Source organism: Diabrotica virgifera, chromosome 10, assembly GCF_917563875.1.
Source record: "Diabrotica virgifera virgifera chromosome 10, PGI_DIABVI_V3a".
NCBI classification, from domain to species: domain Eukaryota; kingdom Metazoa; phylum Arthropoda; class Insecta; order Coleoptera; family Chrysomelidae; genus Diabrotica; species Diabrotica virgifera.
Window position 1 is genome coordinate 129,023,183 of NC_065452.1, and position 22,384 is coordinate 129,045,566.

Below are 22,384 nucleotides of genomic sequence, written 5' to 3' on the forward strand. Positions count from 1 at the left end.
TTGATGGTAATTACTGTAACCTCACTCCTATTTTTGAGTCTAACTAGACCGGTCTAAAAAGGGCATAATAGAAAAACAGATTCTACTTGCGACTTCACATTTTTATGCATTTTGGTTTCAGGTACCGCCTTACAGTCCATGTTGGACTTTTTCAAGTCTTTGGTCGTGTGCAATATTCCAGATTTGAGCTACGATCATTTGTTAAGACTACTTTTGATGCCAATCTCGAATCTCTCAGTGAATCCATCAGCTACTCTTCACAAGCAAGCGTTCTATTCACTCGCCAAATGTGTAGCCGTCATCACAGTTACTTGCCATTCACAGGCTCACCCAATAGTACCACAATTTATCAATGAGATTCAAACTGCAGCAACAGACTCTCAACAAATATTTGCTTTATTGGTCGTAGGAGAAATTGGTAGAAAAATGTAAGTTTTGATGTCAATCAATGTAAAAACAAATATTGTTGAATTAATACATGTATAATTTGCTAATGAAGAAGATCAATACTCACAATCTATGTTTATGTTCTTTATTTTGATCTTAAAAAATGGCGACCGGTTTCGGGATTTACATTATTTGTCCCATCTTCAGGCCAGTTAAAGAGGTCTTGTGAACAAATAGTTAATAGCTAAAATAACAAAAATAAAATTACATACGAAAAGGTAAAAAAAGGGTGTTAAAAATATACAAATTAAGTAAGCTAACAACTATAACATTATCAACAGTAGTATTGACTGACCATACATTCTATGCGTTTGGATGTTAACACTTTTTTCAACCAACTAATCTGATGAGAATCTAGTCATAATTTTTTTTTTTTTTTGATGGTGACCCAATTTTAATGTTAGTAAGTAAATTAAATAAATATGACTATTTTTTAATCCTGAGGTATTGAATTCAATACTTACATATCAGTTCCAAGAGGTTTGTTGCAGCTAACATGCATACAGCATTCAGATGTCATCCTCTTCCCAAGGGAAGACCTGCAACTCAGTTTTTAGGGTTGGATCCTTTTTATTTGTTTGTGTTACGTTAAAAGTTTGTGTCCAGCTAGCTAGTTTGTGTCCAGATGTGTTATAGTTGTTGTCACTTACAAGTCTGTTCCAATTTTTGGAAATCCGTTGTCAGTTTTCAAAAAAAGTTTTGATGTTTAACCCTTTTCTGGGCAAACCGATATAAAACTATGAACACTGTGTTTTCTTTCTATTAATACCCTTCTATAATTATTTAAAAATTATGAAATAAATATTTCACCTTTAATTTTTTATTCCTAAATACCAAATTTGAATTTGTTACAAAGGACCAGGCAACACTCCTTATGGAAAAGTGGTCTCGGTCAAATTTGATGAAAGTTTGGTCAATGATACTTCTTGATGTGTAGATTAAAAAAGTCCATGGCGCCTGGGTCTGAATAACTACTATTCTCGAGTTACAGCCTTCTGAAGTTATTGGATTTGAGTGTTCGGTTTACGTTAACTGCACTAATTTACGGTCAAGTGAACGAAAATATTTATTATTAGAAGAAGAGAAACTCATGTTCTTCATACGTACTTGCGTGTTGTATATAAATTCGTGGTCAAAAATAGTTGGATCGTATTTTAGTCTTCAGAAAATCTCCGAAAAATCTTCAGAAAACTAAAGAAGTGCGGTATAAAAGGTGCTGCTAGATCGATATAAGCATTATCATGATTTCATGAATGCTCCTCAGTTATGGAATACCAGCAAAACTACAGTTCCGCCTTATCTTTAGAAAACTACTGAACAGTGGCGGATCTATGGGGGATAGGGGTAATTCCACTCGTAACATGTTCCAAAATAATTAAAGAAAATATTGTTGAAACATAAAAAAATACATTAGTTGACATGAAACTTGTGCCGCATATCAGATATAAGACATGTAGAGAACATGGACTTGATTTCAATACAAAAAAAAAATAAAGTAAATGGTAGTTTGTAAATGCTAAATATTAATTACAATTGTCTATGGAAAAATCGGGTTTAAATCATCTTCGACTATTCGTATGTTAACATTTTGCTGATATCGGTTAGATGCATCATACGTCGTGTTAACTAACGACCTATCAGGATACTTAACGTTGGGTTGATATCTTGCAAAGCCTAAAAACCATAACACACTGGTGATATGAGCACAAGTACCTACAGTTCTCGCACCAGATTGACAGGTACAGTAGTACCCGTTAATCGGTTCTTCTACAGGCTCATCTTCATCAACCGTATAGGAAATGAATACTTGGTGTTTTGTTGCTTGCCGAAACCTAGAAAATATTCGAACTCTTATGAATCCCGGTTCATCCATATTCTCATCAATTTGAAACTCTTCGTCATTTTCTCTTATTATTTTATCTTGTATGTAAGATGGTGCCAGTTTAATTTGATATATCCCAATCGTAAGGTCTTTTAGGTAGTCTAAGTCGAAAACAGGAAAGTTAGCAAAATCATGATTATGAAGCCTTCCATTGACCTCCATTGACCATTTCTTCTATATGATTATACCTAAGTATGAATATTATAGTTGTTATAAAAATAACCCTACAAAATTATTCTCCATAATATTTTGTATTAAAAAGCTCATCATCATTGGCTGTAGAACCACTGGTGGACCTCGGTCTGTTCGAGAATCAGCTTCCATTCCATTCTATCCTCCGCCTTGGTTTTCCAATTTTGTACTCTTAACACCCGTAACTCATCTTCTCTGGTCCTTAAATCGTACTCTGGGCCATGGGCGCCCATACCCATGGAAAGGGGGGGCGTGACCTCCCTGGCTTTTCTGGTGTTTTGAATTATATATGTTATTCAAAGTATACAAAATATAATCTGCAACATCTTCACGTTTGCCACCCCCCTAAAAATTTTTATATGGGCGCCCGTGCTCTGGGCTTACGTCTTTTCGTCACACTATCCGCTCTTTGGTTATAAATGTGTTTTGATGGCTCCATTTCGTTCATTTTCGTTAAATAAAGTTATTTCATTAATTCTGGAATATGTTACCGGTGGAATTAACCCTATCCCCCCTAGATACGCCACTGTTCAGTAGTTTTTTAAAGATAAAGCCGAACTGCAGTTTTGCTGGTATTGCATAACTGAGAAGCATTCATGAAAACATGATAATGCTTATATCGATCTAGCAGCACATTTTATACCGCACTTCTTTAGTTTTCTGAAGACTTTTCGGAGGTTTGCTGAAGACTAAAATACGATCCAACTATTTTTGACCACAAATTCATATACAAGCACGCAAGTATGTATGAGAACATGAGTTTCTCTTCTTCTAATAATAAATATTTTCGTTCACTTGACCGTAAATTAGTGCACTTAACGTAAACCGAGCACCTGAATCCAATAACTTCAGAAGGCTGTAACTCGAGAATAGTAGTTATTCAGACCCAGGCGCCATGGACTTTTTTAATCTACACATCAAGAAGTATCATTGACCAAACTTTCATCAAATTTGACCGGGACCACTTTTACATAAGGAGTGTTGCCTGGTCCTTTGTTACATTGCCAAAAATACCATACCCCTTATTATCACTGATGGTCCATGCATTTTCTAAGGTTTGAACTGATTTCTCAGAACAAAGTTAAAATTTCTTTTATCTGAGTTCATGGGAGTGCTCTCGCGTCACAACACTCCCCTCCCCCCATTAAATTTTAGGAAAATAAATTTTTTTAAAAATAAAAAAATGTTTGTAATTTTAAAATAGAATTATTTATTTATAAAATATAATTATTATATTCTAAATAAAATCCTTTTAATTTAGGTAACTCCTTATTTGTGATGATATGCGTAAAAACAGTTTCTTTTGCCATTCAGACAAAGTCGCCTACCCCTTCACATTTTGTGCACTGAAAGGAAGTAGTGCCTGACTTAAAAAACATAAAACAAATTTTGTCTACCCTTTTTAAACCTATCTACCTGCAAAACAAATAAAATTGCATAAAAATATTGCAGAGATAAAAAATCAAAAATCTACATCGAGAAAAAATATAACCGTAACTTGGCAATGTAACAAATCTGTTACAAATGTTTGACGACGTTTTCTGATAGTTCAATCAACAAAAAAACAACTAAAACGTACAAGCTCTATTTTTAGGATAATTAAACAATATAAAACAATCACCAAAATAATAAAAAACAACCTATTTTTTATAAAAAATTAAAAGTTTGTAAAAAGAGTGGAGAACCTTCTCGAAAATGCAACAGATTACAGATGGCATCAATTAGAAGTTGTCAGAAATCGGTAATAATAAAAATATAAGTTGACTATTGCCATCTACGGACAGTTTTATGTTATTAGTACAAAATGTAAGTAACAAAATGCATCTCAATTCACCTAGAACTCATCTAGGACCTAAAATGAAAATGTTACAAATTTGTTACATTGCCAAGAAGAGGGTTAAAAACACAGAAAATGAACATTAAACTACACAAAAGACGAACACACTTTTTGAAGAATTTAAATTTTTTAATGGGAGGCCATGTGTATTGGGTGGTTTTTGCTGCTGTTCTGCCTTGGCTGTCATATATTAAGGTTAAGGAACCTATTTGGAATAACATAAATATAGATTGTGAGTATTGACCTTTTTCATTACAAAAATTGTATAATGGACTCACACTCGCAACAGTTTCATCACTTAATACATGTATACTGGAAATTAATCTCAATATCAAAATTGGAAATATTTTATCGACAAAATACAAAAATTTGTACTTTACAAAAAGAATTGTTTGTTCGATTGAAACATATCTTTGGCCCGGTTAGCCTTGGAAACAATTGTAATCATTGAACTGACATTCTGAAATGTTAGTTATGTTTGTACACTTCACACTGATCAGTTCCTATCATTAGTATTTGACTATTATTTTAAGTATAGTGACTTCAAAATGGCGTTTGTTGTTAACAATCTTCTGTGAGCAAGGTCATGTTAACATGTTTTTCAACCATGAAGGACCCTTGCTCGAGGAGTTTTCGGAACCCAGAGTGCATTTAACGAAAACCTGTATAGGGAAACAAGGTTTATCAAGCAATCAGCCGTGTGATGGATGACCGAAGTTATCGTTAACGTAAAGTTATTCTGTAGTTAAGTTATAATCCTCGAATTGGTGTAATGTATCATATTTAACTTAACTACTTGCGTTATTTCTTGACAATTCTTGAGTTATCTGATATATCAATTGTCACTATAACGCGACGTTAAACCTCAAGTTATGAGATAATTTTGTAGTTATGTAAGGATATGTAAAGTTAGGTTCATCTTTTGATTTGTTTTTAGACAGAAATCAAGTGAATTTAGAAAAGCTAATAATTTAATAATTAAGAATAGAAGGGTAATACAATTTTAAAAATTATACAAAAATCAAATCGAGAGATATAAGTTAAAATTTTAAGTACCTACTGAGCTTTCTATCCAGAGTTGCCAGATCATATTTTTTAAATCCCCCACTTAGAAACTGAAATTCCCTCAAATTGAAGCTCAAATACCCCAAATTTAAATTTTTGCCGCATTTTAATAAATTAGTAGTCAAATGAAGAGATCAGTAAACCAAAATTATACTACTTACCAACGAGGGCCCTGGAAATAATTCATAGTTCCTATCGTCTTCGATTATATGGGAGTATAATATACAGTTCTATGTACATTCGCAAATTTAATTTACCATGACCCCTTAAAATCCTTCATAATTTTCCGCCCCCAAAAAATCCTACTACAATTTCTGCTTAGAAAAATTTCAATAGACGCTTTCAAATCACCCCAAAATTGTGGGAAAATACACCAATCTGGCAGTCCTGTTTCTATCTACCGTTTGAAACACCACCGAACCTAAACAGCTGTTTGCTGTTCGGTCATCGGCGGTGGCCGACGACGGGTTTTACTTTTACGGTCATCTACCCATCTTGTAGCATGTTCCGAACAATCTCTCACTCTCACTCCAACTTGTACTATTTCTACATAAGATTCTCTTTGTTACTTCAAGATTTGTTCCTCAAATGTTATTTCTAATATAACGTTGCAGAAATAACTATCTCATTATCACACCGAGTTTTACCAAAATAGTTATGGGAACGTTATTCCTGAGAGTTATCTTAACTTTAACTCAAACGTTAAAGATAACTTCGGTCATCCATCACACCGCTGAATATCACCAAAACGTCCAGAAAAGCTTGTCATTCTTCTACACGACAATGCTCTGCTTTAAGTCGCTGAACAAGTGAAAAAATCTACAACCAAAGGAATAGAGGATATTAGAGTATCCACGCTATAGTTCCGATTTATTGCTCTACAATTTTCACATCTTTGGACCACTGAAAATCGCGTTAAAAGGTAATCGTTTTCAGATGGACGAAGAAATACAAAATGCCGTTAAAGAATTCTTCTACCTACAGCCACAAAAATTCTTTAAACAGGGTATGCATCGGTTGGTGGAACAATGAAATATTATGTGCCTTAAATATAGAAGTAATTATTTGTAGATGTGTATTTGTAAATATGTCAAAAAATTGCTTCGAGATAGAACTGAACATCATTAAACAAATAACAGTAAACAATGGCTATAACGAACAAACAATTAACAAAATTTTAAACCAAAAACTCCATAAGAAAGACCTGAAATTAGTCTATCAACCACCACAGAAAGAACCCAGTACCTTCTGCTCTATCACATATACTGGCAAGATAACAACAAAAATAGCCAGATACAAAAAAAAAAGAAAGGAATAACACCAGCTTTCAGAACTAACAACAACCTAAGCAAATATATTAAGAACAATAAGAGCCGAAAGAGAAAACAACTAGTGGTGTTTACAAACTAACTTGTGGTGACTGTCCGAAAACTTACATCGGTCAAACTGGCAGAACCTTTGACAAACGGATAGCAGAACACAAACGGGCTTTCAATAATAGAAAATAGAAAAACAGACACTTCTACATACGCACTTCACCTTCTAGATCATAATCATTCTTTTAATGAACAGTTTCAAATTCTGCATATTCAAAATAAACGCCTTAAGCTATCTTTATTAGAATATATGAAAATTAATAAATTGAAAAATACAGATATAATTCTGAATGACCAACTCGAGACAAACAGCTCCCCACTCCTCAACCTCTTCAGTTAAAGACTTTAAAAAGGCAAACCCATAGTAATCTAAATCAAAGACTAAGTTCTTCAACCTAATAAAAATATTTATAAAATATTTATAAAATAAAATATTTTTAAAAGATTTTTAATTGAAAAACTTATTGGCCCATTTTCCTGGTGAACCTCCAAGGCTTCTACAATATGCAAGCCAGATGGATGCTGCAGTGAAGACAAAAGGGAAGGAATTCTACACTATGCAGTTCACAACCCCCGTCTGCAGCTTGGTAAAGTTCCAACGGAAAATGGACCTAGTTACTCTATAGGAGTAATACTAATATAAAATAAAAATGTCTACCATTTTTATTCAGTTGCAATGCGAAGCCAAAACCGTCTTAATTTTTACTTAGATTAGAGAGTGCAGCCAGCACTCTTATCGACGATTTCACCTCTTGTTAGAGGCTTTTCAGAGAATGCATAGGCTGCTTTCTCTACTCCAGGTAAAATTTTTTCGAAATATTAGTCCCCCATTGCAACTGACGTGAAGATAGTAGGTGCGTAGCGGCATCTGCTAAATGAAAGACTAAGTTCTTCAACCTAATAAAAATATTTGTAAAATAAAATATTTTTAAAAGATTTTTAATTGAAAAACTTATTGGCCCATTTTCCTGGTGACACCTCCAAGGCTTCTACAATATGCAAGCCAGATGGATGCTGCAGTGAAGACAAAAGGGAAGGAATTGTACACTATGCAATTCACAACCCCCGTCTGCAGCTTGGTAAAGTTCCAACGGAAAATGGACCTAGTTACTCTATAGGAGTAATACTAATATAAAATAAAAATGTATACCATTCATCAACTGAATAAAAATGGTATACATTTTTATTTTATATTAGTATTACTCCTATAGAGTAACTAGGTCCATTTTCGGTTGGAACTTTACCAAGCTGCAGACGGGGGTTGTGAATTGCATAGTGTAGAATTCCTTCCCTTTTGTCTTCACTGCAGCATCCATCTGGCTTGCATATTGTAGAAGCCTTGGAGGTGTCACCAGGAAAATGGGCCAATAAGTTTTTCAATTAAAAATCTTTTAAAAATATTTTACAAATATTTTTATTAGGTTGAAGAACTTAGTATTTCATTTAGCAGATGCCGCTACGCACCTACTACCTTCACGTCAGTTGCAATGGGGGACTAATATGTCGAAAAAATTTTACCTGGAGTAGAGAAAGCAGCCTATGCATTATCTGAAGAGCCTCTAACAAGAGGAGAAATCGTCGATAAGAGTGCTGGCTGCACTCTCTAATCTAAGTAAAAATTAAGACGGTTTTGGCTTCGCATTGCAACTGAATAAAAATGGTATACATTTTTATTTTATATTAGTATTACTCCTATAGAGTAACTAGGTCCATTTTCCGTTAGAACTTTACCAAACTGCAGACGGGGGTTGTGAATTGCATAGTGTAGAATTCCTTCCTTTTTGTCTTCACTGCAGCATCCATCTGGCTTGCATATTGTAGAAGCCTTGGAGGTGTCACCAGGAAAATGGGCCAATAAGTTTTTCAATTAAAAATCTTTTAAAAATATTTTATTTTACAAATACATATTTATATTAGGTTGAAGAACTTAGTCTTTCATTTAGCAGATGCCGCTACGCACCTACTACCTTCACGTCAGTTGCAATGGGGGACTAATATGTCGAACAATTTTTACCTGGTGTAGAGAAAGCAGCCTATGCATTCTCTGAAGAGCCTCTAACAAGAGGTGAAATCGTCGATAAGAGTGCTGGCTGCACTCTCTAATCTAAGTCAAAGTTAAGACGGTTTTGGCTTCGCATTGCAACTGAATAAAAATGGTATACATTTTTATTTTAATCTAAATCACTTGAGAAAGGCACTCTGACGAAACAGCTGTAGTCACATAGTTGTAATAAATTTTGTGGAAGTATAGAAAACAAACGTTTTCAGTGTTTTATTGTTAGATTTGTAGATATGTATACTGATATTTTTTTTCTGGATAAAAAATACGTTTCAATTTAACAAACCTAGTATTTTAAAACTTTTTAAACCATGTTTAAAACTGACTTATATTCATTTTTGTTTTAGCGATTTAACGTCAATTTCAAATTTGAAGCTAGTTATATTTCAGTCATTTTCCGCTATATCAGAAGAAGTCAAATCAGCTGCCAGTTATGCTCTTGGTAGCATATGTATTGGTAACTTACCGCAATATTTACCCTTCATTTTAAAAGAAAGTCAGGAACAACCAAGGAGGCAGTACTTGCTTTTGCATTCGTTAAAAGAGGTAAGGCAATTCATATTTTATCTTTCATATCTATGTCTCCTTAATCGTTGGGCTGAAAGGGTCGTAGGCAAACATAAAAATAATTTAAAGCACTCATGGGAGTGCCGACAGAAGTGAAAACTTCTTATAGTATCTAAATTACGAGCTCAATGCTTTTTCCCCATCCAAAAAGAAGTGCTATACCTATATTATATACGCGTTGCGTACGTTCTATGCTATTTATGTATACATATACATAATATATACATATATATATATATATATATATATATATATATATATATATATATATGATTATTAATATATATTAATATATGATTATTATTATTATATATATATATATATATATATATATATATATATATATATATATTGTTATATTTCTATTTGATATGAAAATTAAATTTTGATAATTATAAACAGAATTCAATTTAATATAAAATATTTTCAATTTTCTCAACCACGGGCATATAAATTTAAAACAACCTGTATACAACAAATTGTTATATTTAATTTTAAGAAGTGATTAGAATAAGCGTACGAAACTCGGAACAATGTGCTTAGATAAACAAAGTGAATGACGCGTACCATTATCGTTCTTCTCGGAAGGTCGATCATTAGCCTATGCTAAATAAAACTCAGTGAAATAGATGATAGTTCATTATCGTTTTTCGCGGAAGGTTTCGATCATTAGCCTATGCTAAATAAGACTCATTTGAAAGAGAGAATAGGTCATTAAAATTTGTAAATAGTTAGAAAGTATTTTAGAATGGGAATTAAATATTTTCTTTTGAAATCCATTAAGCATATTTAGAAAGATTAAAAATTGGTTTTGAGGAATATTACGAATGAGAGTTGGTGGTGGAAGATTGATTTGTGAATCTGGAAGGGATATTTAGAAAGTAGGGGAATGGATGACAAAGTGAGAGCAGAATGTTTTGAGCTGTCGAGAAGTGAAGTCGAGTAGTAGACGGTAGTGTTCGAGGAGTGAGAAAGCCGGTGTAGTTCCGTGAGTGTGGAGTATCTATCGTGGAACGAGAAGTAGGCCAGGTCGAGAGTAAAAGAACCTCCTTGAGCCCAGAGTGTCCCGGTAGCTGATAGCAGTTTCGAAAAAGGTAGAACACAGCATCACGACAAAAGCAGGAACGAGAGCTATTCGAGCTAGTTTTTCAAAGGAGAACATCACTGGAAGCCAGGACGAGGTTTGATCGCAGCCAAGGATAGCAGGAAAGGGTCTTGTGTGAGGACATTTTCAGTTCACCAGGAAAAGGTCAGTCTCATTTGTTTGGACATGAATGTATGGGTTTTTCGTATTAAATTCCACATAAAAAATTGAATAACATAATCAATAATATCAGAAAAGCTTCATCAAACTTAAATAGAGTTGTTCCTAATAACTCCTAATAGTTAAATGTTAATAAAAACTTTCAATTGAAAACCAAAAGGAAATAAGATTCCCATTTGTAAATGTTATGTTTAAGAATAATAAGAAATAGCAAATATTAAGCATTGATTGCCTTTTTAAATAAAATAAAAAATATTTTGATTATAATTGTAACCCATATGTGTATTTTTTTTTACTCTTTTCTTTTCTATCCCGATTAGGAACCATTAAGAAATATTTAGAAGCCACGGAAGTAAGTAATTAATTTATAATTCGCCCTGAGATTGAAAACATATTGATATGTGATCTGGTTAATTAATTAGATTAGTATTAATACATTGATTAAATTAAGTAACATATAAGAATATTATCTCATATCAATAATCAAGATCACATCAACTGTCGTCCAACGTGGAAAGCATTCTAAAGTATTTCTAGTGGCAAATTTGAAGGATAGAAAGAGTAAAGCCGGTATTTGAAAATTTATATGCCTGTGGTAAAAAGTGAGATACTTACATTTGATAACATAAAATTTTAGATCTCTTTAGGTACAAATTTTACATAACTGATTTAATATTTTGTTTTTACGATATTTACATTTGATATATTTATTGACAATTTATAATATTTGGGTAAAAAAAAAAAAAAAAAAAAAAGTCGTCTTGGTAACATACTAGTAAAATTTCATATTTGGCGGGGATAATACTTCTTGAAAACAAATGTCTGTGACAAGAAGCCAAAGCAAGGACAACAAAAAACAAAAAGAACATTCAGACCAAGAAGATATTTTAGACACGACAATCATGGCATCAGAACAGCAAGAATTATCAGGAATAGATAAACTATTACAACTGATGCAACTCCAGTCACAAAAACTGGATGACAATCAACGAAAAGTGGATCAAAAAATGGATGAAGCAAAAAGGACAATGGATAAAAATCAGGAGGAAACAAAACAGGCAATGGATAAAATGCAAGAAAATCAGGAAGAAACATCAAAAAAAATGGATGAATCACAACAAAAAATGGAACAGAAAATGGATAAAGTGGAGAAAAAATGGATGACAATCAACAGGAAACAAAACAAGCGATAGAAGAGAACAATAAGAAAATAGAGGAACGCATAGAAAAGTATGAAATGAAAATTAAAGATCACATGCAAAAACAAGAAATGAGAATGAAGGACCACATGAAAGAACAAGAAATGAAAATTCAAAATAAAATAAAGGAGATAACGAACTGCCAGAAAAAGGAAATAGAAAATTTGGAAAACAAGTTTGAAAACGCTATTCAAGCAATCAGAGAAGAAATGGAAAGAAAATTGCGGAAATCAATATTCAACAAAATGGAGGAGAAAGAAGAGAAATGGTTATACATAGCACAGATGACGTGAAGATAAGGTTTGGCGGGGATGTAAGAAGATTACACCCAGTGCCGTTCATAAATAGCCTGAAAAAGAAAATACAGCACATCGGAAATTTCGAAACAGCAAAAGAAACTATCAGAAACCATCTCAAAAATGAAGCAAGCCTATGGTTCGATTGCAAAGAAGAAGAATTTGACAGTTGGCAAGAATTTGAACAAAAATTTTTGAATTATTTCTGGGGAAAAGTCCAACAATTGGAAATTAACAAGGAATTGCAAAATGGGAAATACAATGATAGGATGGGTATATCAGAAAGGACATATGCATTACAAATTTACTATAACGCAAAACATTTACAATATAATTACTCATCGGAACAATTAGTCGAACTGATTGCAAGACATTTCGAAGAAACGCTGGAAGACCATATCACATTGCAAAACTACAAAGACATAGATAGTTTATGCCAATTCCTACAAATAAGAGAATTGCGTTTAAGAGAAAGAAAATCAAGAAGGTCGCGAGAAGATTACAGGCCCCGAGAAACACAGGAGTACAGAGATAGAAATGAAAATAGGAGGGACGATACAAGACGAGATTTTAATCCCAGAAGGGAAAACGAAAATAGAGACAACGGAAGAGGAAATTATGAACAAAGAAATAGGCAATGGAATGAGGACAGAAATCGAGAATACCAGAATAGAAACACCACACGCTCAAATCAAGAAAACAGAAATAATGGTAGACAAAATGAACAGGGATATCGAGAAAACCGAAACAGATCCGACAGACCAAGAGAAAATAGAAGAGAAGCAAATAATACCCAGACAGATGAATATAACGGAGAGAGACATTATGACGAAAATATAAACAACGATGAGCAACCGGCGTTTTTTCACGACGGCGCTCACTAAAAACCAAAAATCAAACAGGAATTTTTTGTAACCCCAAGGAGTTTATTAAATTGGCAAGAAACAACGAAAAGAAAAATGGAGTTAATTTAAAATTTGTGGATGGATTTATCAACGAGAAACCAATTAAAATTATGATAGACACTGGATCTGAAATAACATTGGTCAACAGAAAACTAATAGAAGAAGTTAACTTAACAAATTTAATTTACAAAATACCTAGGGTAAATTTAGTGGGCGCAAACAAATGGACATTGGCAACTATAAATGAAGGCATACGAGTAATGGTACGACTGGGTAAGAAGATGTATGCACTACAATGTGTAATAATGCCAAACATGTCACATGACATGATAGTAGGAGTTGACGAATTGGCAGAAAAACATGTAGTGATAGATTTTAAAAATAATACGATGAATCTAACAGAAGAAAAAGAAGAAGAACAGGACAAGGAACAGGAGAAACAAAATACGGACGAATCAGGTAAAGAACAAACAGTGGAAATGAATTTGGCAACGAAGCAAGGACAAAGAAGAAAAGGGAGAAAAAGTCAGAAAAAGACAAAAGAAAATGAAACCTGTGGCTCCTCAAAAGAAGAGTTGAGCCCAGAAGAAGAAAATTTGAGAGTATCAGAAACAAAGGAAACCTGGGATTCCTCAAAAGAAGAGACGAGCTCAGGAGAAGAAGAAATAAAGCAAAAAAATGAAAGCGAAAAAGATATGATCGAAACAGTGGCATTTGAAGAGGAGGCATATGAAAACGTGGATGCAGAATACACGGTAAAAGTATGTGAAAAATCTGAGGAAAAAGACAGAAGATTAATATGGGAAAAAGGGAAAGACAACATAATAGCCGACACTCTAACACAGGATGAGGACACTGAAAATAAGGAAACAATTACTCTACAGGTGGGACTAATTAGAGTAATACAAGAAGAAGGGGTATAAGACGTAGATTAAAGTAAGGAAATATACAGGGATTTGGTTTTGCCTCGAGAAAATTTATTTAAAAATGCAGATAAATTTTATCGAATACAAGGCGGGGATTTGTTATATTTCTATTTGATATGAAAATTAAATTTTGATAATTATAAACAGAATTCAATTTAATATAAAATATTTTCAATTTTCTCAACCACGGGCATATAAATTTAAAACAACCTGTATACAACAAATTGTTATATTTAATTTTAAGAAGTGATTAGAATAAGCGTACGAAACTCGGAACAATGTGCTTAGATAAACAAAGTGAATGACGCGTACCATTATCGTTCTTCTCGGAAGGTCGATCATTAGCCTATGCTAAATAAAACTCAGTGAAATAGATGATAGTTCATTATCGTTTTTCGCGGAAGGTTTCGATCATTAGCCTATGCTAAATAAGACTCATTTGAAAGAGAGAATAGGTCATTAAAATTTGTAAATAGTTAGAAAGTATTTTAGAATGGGAATTAAATATTTTCTTTTGAAATCCATTAAGCATATTTAGAAAGATTAAAAATTGGTTTTGAAGAATATTACGAATGAGAGTTGGTGGTGGAAGATTGATTTGTGAATCTGGAAGGGATATTTAGAAAGTAGGGGAATGGATGACAAAGTGAGAGCAGAATGTTTTGAGCTGTCGAGAAGTGAAGTCGAGTAGTAGACGGTAGTGTTCGAGGAGTGAGAAAGCCGGTGTAGTTCCGTGAGTGTGGAGTATCTATCGTGGAACGAGAAGTAGGCCAGGTCGAGAGTAAAAGAACCTCCTTGAGCCCAGAGTGTCCCGGTAGCTGATAGCAGTTTCGAAAAAGGTAGAACACAGCATCACGACAAAAGCAGGAACGAGAGCTATTCGAGCTAGTTTTTCAAAGGAGAACATCACTGGAAGCCAGGACGAGGTTTGATCGCAGCCAAGGATAGCAGGAAAGGGTCTTGTGTGAGGACATTTTCAGTTCACCAGGAAAAGGTCAGTCTCATTTGTTTGGACATGAATGTATGGGTTTTTCGTATTAAATTCCACATAAAAAATTGAATAACATAATCAATAATATCAGAAAAGCTTCATCAAACTTAAATAGAGTTGTTCCTAATAACTCCTAATAGTTAAATGTTAATAAAAACTTTCAATTGAAAACCAAAAGGAAATAAGATTCTCATTTGTAAATGTTATGTTTAAGAATAATAAGAAATAGCAAATATTAAGCATTGATTGCCTTTTTAAATAAAATAAAAAATATTTTGATTATAATTGTAACCCATATGTGTATTTTTTTTACTCTTTTCTTTTCTATCCCGATTAGGAACCATTAAGAAATATTTAGAAGCCACGGAAGTAAGTAATTAATTTATAATTCGCCCTGAGATTGAAAACATATTGATATGTGATCTGGTTAATTAATTAGATTAGTATTAATACATTGATTAAATTAAGTAACATATAAGAATATTATCTCATATCAATAATCAAGATCACATCAATATATATATATATATATATATATATATATATATATATATATATATATATATATATATATATATATATATATATATATATATATATATATATATATATATATATATGATTTAGTTCGGCAAAGTGATGACGGTCGCTAGTTTAATATTTTTCCCCATCTAAAAAGTGCACAACATCCCTAAAGAAGTTTTCATTTCAAAAATTTATTTTGTTGTAGCAATGACGGTCGCTAATTTAATACTTTTTCCCTATCGAAAAAGTGTAAAACGTCCCTAAAGCAATTTTCACTTCAAAAATATATGTTGCCGAAGCGATGACGGTCGCTAGTTCAATACTTTTTCCCCATCTAAAAACGTCCCTAAAGAAATTTTCACTTCAAAAATGTATTTCGTCGAAGCAATGACGGTCGGGATGACGGTCGCTAATTCAATACTGTTTCCCCATCTAAAATGTGCACAACGTTTCTACAGAAGCTTTCACTTTAAAAATTTTTTTTTCGTCGAAGCAATGACGGTCGCTAATTCAATACTTTTTCCCCATTTAAAAAGGGCAAGACGTCCCTAAGAAAGTTTTCACTTCAAAATATTATTTCGTCGAAGCAATGACGGTCGGGATGACGGTCGCTAATTCAATACTTTTTCCCCATCTAAAATGTGCACAACATTTCTACAGAAGCTTTCACTTCAAAAATTTATTTTCGTCGAAGCAATGACGGTCGCTAATTCAACACTTTTCCCCCATTTAAAAAGGGCAAAAGGTCCCTAAGATAGTTTTCACTTCAAAACATTATTTCGTCGAAGTAATGACGGTCTTTAATTCAATACTTTTTCCCCATCTAAAAAGTGCACAACGTCCCTAAAGAAGTTTTCACTTCAATAATATTACTATTATTATACGTAGATTATAATAATACACGTACAGAATTTATTTCTTCGAAGCGATGACGATCGCGCAATCTATCCTTTTTCCCCATCCCAAAATAGATTGTACATTTATTTTAAATTTAAATACTTCTACACAATTTATATATACATACACATAATAATTATACGTACAAAATTTATTTCGCCGAAGAAATGACGGTCACGAAATAAATTATTTTTCCCCATCCTAAAATAGGTTTTACATTTATTTTAAATTTAAATACTTCTATACAATTTATATAAACCTACACATAATATACATATATATTATGTACAAAATTTATTTCGCCGAAGCGATGACGGTCGCGATGATGGTCGCGAAATCAATCCTTTTTCCCCATCCTAAAATAGTTTTTACGTTTATTTTAAATTTAAATACCTTTACACAATTTATATACACATACATTATAATATATGTATACATACGTACAATATTTATTTCGCCGAAGCGATGACGGTCGCCAAATCAATCATTTTTCCCCATCCACAAATAGGTTTTACATTTATTTTAAATTTAAATACTTCTACACAATTTATATATTATATACATACATATTTATAATATATACGTACAATATATTTATTTCGCCGAAGCGGTGACGGTCGCGAATTCAATGCGTTTACCCCATCCAAAAAGTGCGATGACGGTCGCAATGAGGGTCGTGAATTTAATGCTTTTACCCCATCAAAAAAATGCATAACGTCCCTAAAGAAGTTTTCACTTCAAAAATTTTTTTGATAAACTTTGGCTTTATTATTCAATACAGTTACCTTCGAGGGCGATTATAGCGGTTATACAACTTTTCAAAACCATTTTTATAATACAATTTGTCTTTAGCCTCAAAATAAGCCTCAGTTTCGGCGATTACCTCTTCATCCATGCTAAATTTCTTTCCAGCGAGCATTCTCTTAGGTCAGCGAACAGGTGGTAGTCGCTGGGAGCCATATCTGGTGAACACGGTGGCTGCGGAAGCAATTCGAAACCCAATTCATAAAATTTGCCATCGTTTTCATTGATTTGCGACACGATGCGTTGTCTAGATGAAATAGCACTTCCTTCTTCTTTAAATGGTGCCGTTTTTTCGCGATTTCGACCTACAAAACCTCCATTAACACAGTGTAATAGTCGGTGTCAATGGCTTTTCCTTTTTCAAGATAGTCGATGAATATTACACCATGCGCATCCCAAAGTACTGATACCATAACCCTTCCAGCCGACTGTTGCGTCTTTCCATGTTTTGGAGCCGGTTCATCACTCGGCTGACTGTCGATTAGACTCCGGTGTGAAATGATGGAGCCATGTTTCATCCATTGTAACATAGCGATCCAAAAATTCGGTTTTATTACGAAGGAACAGCTTCAAACACTTCTCAGAATCATTAATTCGTATTTGTTTTTCATCGATTGAGCTCTCGTGGCACCCACTTTGCACAGAGCTTTCGTATACACAAATATGCATGCACAATATATCCAATACGTTCCTTTGATAATTTTAGAGTCTCAGATATCTCGAACAACTTCACTTTACAGTCATCAAAAATCATTTTGTGGACGTTTTTGATGTTTTCGTCGGTAACAGCCTCTTTGGGGGGTCCACTGCGTACATCGTCCTCGGTGCTCATTTCGTCTCGTTTAAACTTAGCAAACCACTTCTCAACGGATGATTTTCCTGGTGCAGTCCGAATAATGTTTATCAAGCCAAGCCTTGGCTTCAATAGTATTTTTTTCGCTAAAAAGCAATGCTTTATTAAGACACGAAATTTATTTTAATCCATTTTTTAACTAACACAAGTTGCTTCACTCAAAATGCTCTATATCTCATAAACTAATAGTTCGACAGCTGTCAAATTTATGCACGCATCTTTTGAAGGTTAGGGCTGACTAAAAGTCATATGGATTTAATACCAGTAGTGCCATCTATGTGTAAGGCTACGAACTTTTTATCCAACATGTTATTTCTTCATAGGAAGGCAAAGTTAACACGTAGACTATGGCATTTTGTACTGCAAGGTACAAATTCCATAGTCTGATGGCAGACTCTTTTCTTAGGTAATCACCTGTTTGTCACAAACACCAGATGGAATACAGCAGTTGCTTCCATTCGTCACCCCAATTTGGCAGCAGTTATACAAACACTGTGAGTGTGCTGAAGAAGGAACAAGAAATGTAGTGGCAGAATGTCTAGGAAAATTAACATTAATAGATCCGACAAATGTCTTACCAAAATTGAAACGTTCACTAAATTCACCATCACCTCTAACTAGGACTACAGTAGTGACAGCTGTTAAATTTACCATTTCTGATCAGGTAAGTTTATTATCATTATAAATTGAATAACTGACCCCTTCACTATTGTTATATACTCGACCCGGTAAGGAACGGAGGGCGATCAATCAATAATTGGTCCCCGTAGCAGGACGGTCCACCGAAGGAATACCCTTTAGCCAATTGAGTCGTTCCCAGATCAATGCTCCGGTAGAACTCTCTCTACTGTGGCTAATGTCGTTTTATATCATTGCCGGTAATGATCGATCTCCAGAGAGCATTGAATGGAAGTGGTAGGCACTGGAAGTGTGTACGAAACAGCGTTGACAAGCCATCGGCGTGTGCTGCCGACGCTAACGTTACAGTTAGCATAATGCGTTAGAACTTGGAAATGGTCATTCAAACTTTACTAACTTTTTATGTTATTTTTAGCCTGCATCAATTGATCCATTACTGAGACAATGCATTGGCGAGTTCTTAAACACTTTACAAGATCCAGACTTAAACGTAAGAAGAGTTGCTTTGGTAGCATTCAATACAGCAGCACATAATAAACCGTCGCTTATTAGAGATTTGCTGGACACCACATTACCACAACTATATGGAGAAACTATAATAAAGGTAAGTTTATATTAAGATACTTCTTCTTTAAGCGCCTTGTCCGTATTCAGACGTTGGCGATCTTCATGCTTACAATTTCCTGAATTCTGTTTCTATCGGCTGCTGCGCGAAATAATTCTATTGTGGAACCATACCATTGTCTAATAATACGCAGCAATGAAAGTTTATTTCCACCAATTCATCTATTTCTTTTAATGTCCATGTCGCACTACCCTATAGTAGGATAGAAAACACATAATATTTCAGGTCCTTCTTGCGAATATTCATCGACAGATTTCTGTTACATAAAACTGGTTTCCAGGTCATAAAAGCCTTACCAACCTTGGCATTATATTCTCCCATCATTACTTTTATATCGGATCTTTTAATTTATTCTACTGTGACTTCAAGGCATTCGTAGAAAGCCTTTTTTTATCAGTTACTTGTTCTGTTGGTGCATTGCACTGAATCAGAATCAGTTGGAGCCTAGGACTATCTCAATTTGGTCCTAATCCTCGCATTAATGTATTTACTTTGAAGCTGGTTTCCATTCCATGGGAGAGTTTTTTGTGGTTTTACTCCATTTTCATGTCTTCCTACATCAGTTTTTCCAGGATATATCATCATCAGCCTTCCATGTTGACTTGTTCTCCCGTTCAATTCCACCGTGTCTCACTGAGACCTAATATATAAACTTATATATTATAGGCTTTTCGTTAAGAAACTGCTTTCTGGCTGCATCCTGTATCTCCGGCTTTTACAATATATAAGCACAAGAGACGACGAATATAGAAGAAAGCAAATAAAGGACACTTTGGCCACGTATTTACCTTCTTTTCGTCTAGAAAAAGGACCGAAAGACAGTTTCAGGTACTCAAATCTGAGTAAAGATGAAAAAGATAAAGGCAGTTTTTGTTTTTATTTGATTCAGAGTTGGACCACCATCTCCATATAGCTATTTCAGCATCTATGCATCCTCAGTGAAGCTATGCAGTCACAACTCTGAAACAAATATCAACAATCCTGGCTATTTAAGGGAAAACATCGCGATGCAATGTTTCCACCTTTTGAGACGCAAAACAGCGACATCTCTCGTAATACGAGGAAGACGAAAAGCCCTAGATATAAAGTTTACTACTTTTATATAATTAGAATAATTGAAATAAAAATAATAAACAGTATTTTAAATCCAAGACTTTTCGTCAAGAAACTGCTTTCTGCCTGCATCCTGTATCTCCGGCTTTTACAATATATAAGCACAAGAGACGACGAATATAGAAGAAAGCAAATAAAGGACACTTTGACCACGTATTTACCTTCTTTTCATCTAGGAAAAGGACCGAAAGACAGTTTCAGGTACTTAAATCTGAGTAAAGATGAAAAAGATAAAGGCAGTTTTTGTTTTATTTGATTCAGATTTGGACCACCATAGCTTCACTGAGGATGCATAGATGCTGAAATAGGATGAAATAGGCATAGATGGAGATGGTGGTCCAACTCTGAATCAAATAAAAACAAAAACTGCCTTTATCTTTTTCATCTTTACTCAGATTTGAGTACCTGAAACTGTCTTTCGGTCCTTTTCCTAGACGAAAAGAAGGTAAATATGTGGCCAAACTGTCACTTATTTGCTTTCTTCTATATTCGTCGTCTCTTGTGCTTATATATTGTAAAAGCCAGAGATACAGGATGCAGCCAGAAAGCAGTTTCTTAACGAAAAGTCTTGGATTTAAAATATTGTTTATTATTTTTATTTCAATTATTCTAATTGTATAAAAGTAGTAAACTTTATATCTAGGGCTTTTCGTCTTCCTCGTATTACGAGAGATGTCGCTGTTTTGCGGGTCAAAAGGTGGAAACATTGCATCGCGATGTTTTCCCTTAAATAGGCAGGATTGTTGATATTTGTTTCAGAGTTGTGACTGCATAGCTTCACTGAGGATGCATAGATGCTGAAATAGCTATATGTAGATGGTGGTCCAACTCTGAATCAAATAAAAACAAAAACTGTCTTTCGGTCCTTTTCCTAGACGAAGAAAAGGTAAATACGGGGCCAAAGTGTCCTTTATTTGCTTTCTTCTGTATTCGTCGTCTCTTGTGCTTATATATTGTAAAAGCCGGAGATACGGGATGCAGCCAGAAAGCAGTTTCTTAACGAAAAGTCTTGGATTTAAAATATTGTTTATTATTTTTATTTCAATTATTCTAATTGTATAAAAGTAGTAAACTTTATATCTAGGGCTTTTCGTCTTCCTCGTATTACGAGAGATGTCGCTGTTTTGCGTCTCAAAAGGTGGAAACATTGCATCGCGATGTTTTCCCTTAAATAGCCAGGATTGTTGATATTTGTTTCAGAGTTGTGACTGCATAGCTTCACTGAGGAAGCATAGATGTTGAAATAGCTATATGGAGATGGTTGTCCAACTCTGAATCAAATAAAAACAAAAACTGTCTTTCGGTCCTTTTCCTAGACGAAAAAAAGGTAAATACGTGGCCAAACTGTCCTTTATTTGCTTTCTTCTATATTCGTCGTCTCTTGTGCTTATATATTGTAAAAGCCGGAGATACGGGATGCAGCCAGAAAGCAGTTTCTTAACGAAAAGTCTTGGATTTAAAATATTGTTTATTATTTTTATTTCAATTATTCTAATTGTATAAAAGTAGTAAACTTTATATCTAGGGCTTTTCGTCTTCCTCGTATTACGAGAGATGTCGCTGTTTTGCGTCTCAAAAGGTGGAAACATTGCATCGCGATGTTTTCCCTTAAATAGCCAGGATTGTTGATATTTGTTTCAGAGTTGTGACTGCATAGCTTCACTGAGGAAGCATAGATGTTGAAATAGCTATATGGAGATGGTTGTCCAACTCTGAATCAAATAAAAACAAAAACTGTCTTTCGGTCCTTTTCCTAGACGAAGAAAAGGTAAATACGGGGCCAAAGTGTCCTTTATTTGCTTTCTTCTATATTCGTCGTCTCTTGTGCTTATATATTGTAAAAGCCGGAGATACGGGATGCAGCCAGAAAGCAGTTTCTTAACGAAAAGTCTTGGATTTAAAATATTGTTTATTATTTTTAT

At 34.0% G+C, this 22,384-nt stretch overlaps 1 protein-coding gene across 1 annotated transcript in view; it reads left to right on the forward strand.

The window, feature by feature from the left end:
* LOC126893447 (cullin-associated NEDD8-dissociated protein 1) overlaps window positions 1–22,384 on the forward strand; it is an 81,487-nt gene that overhangs the window by 37,386 nt on the left and 21,717 nt on the right. The window contains exons 9-12 of the mRNA XM_050663649.1: window positions 122–428; window positions 9,206–9,404; window positions 18,492–18,749; window positions 19,140–19,328. Of these exons, the coding sequence (XP_050519606.1) occupies window positions 122–428; window positions 9,206–9,404; window positions 18,492–18,749; window positions 19,140–19,328 (953 nt within the window). The remainder of the gene's footprint in view (window positions 1–121; window positions 429–9,205; window positions 9,405–18,491; window positions 18,750–19,139; window positions 19,329–22,384) is intronic.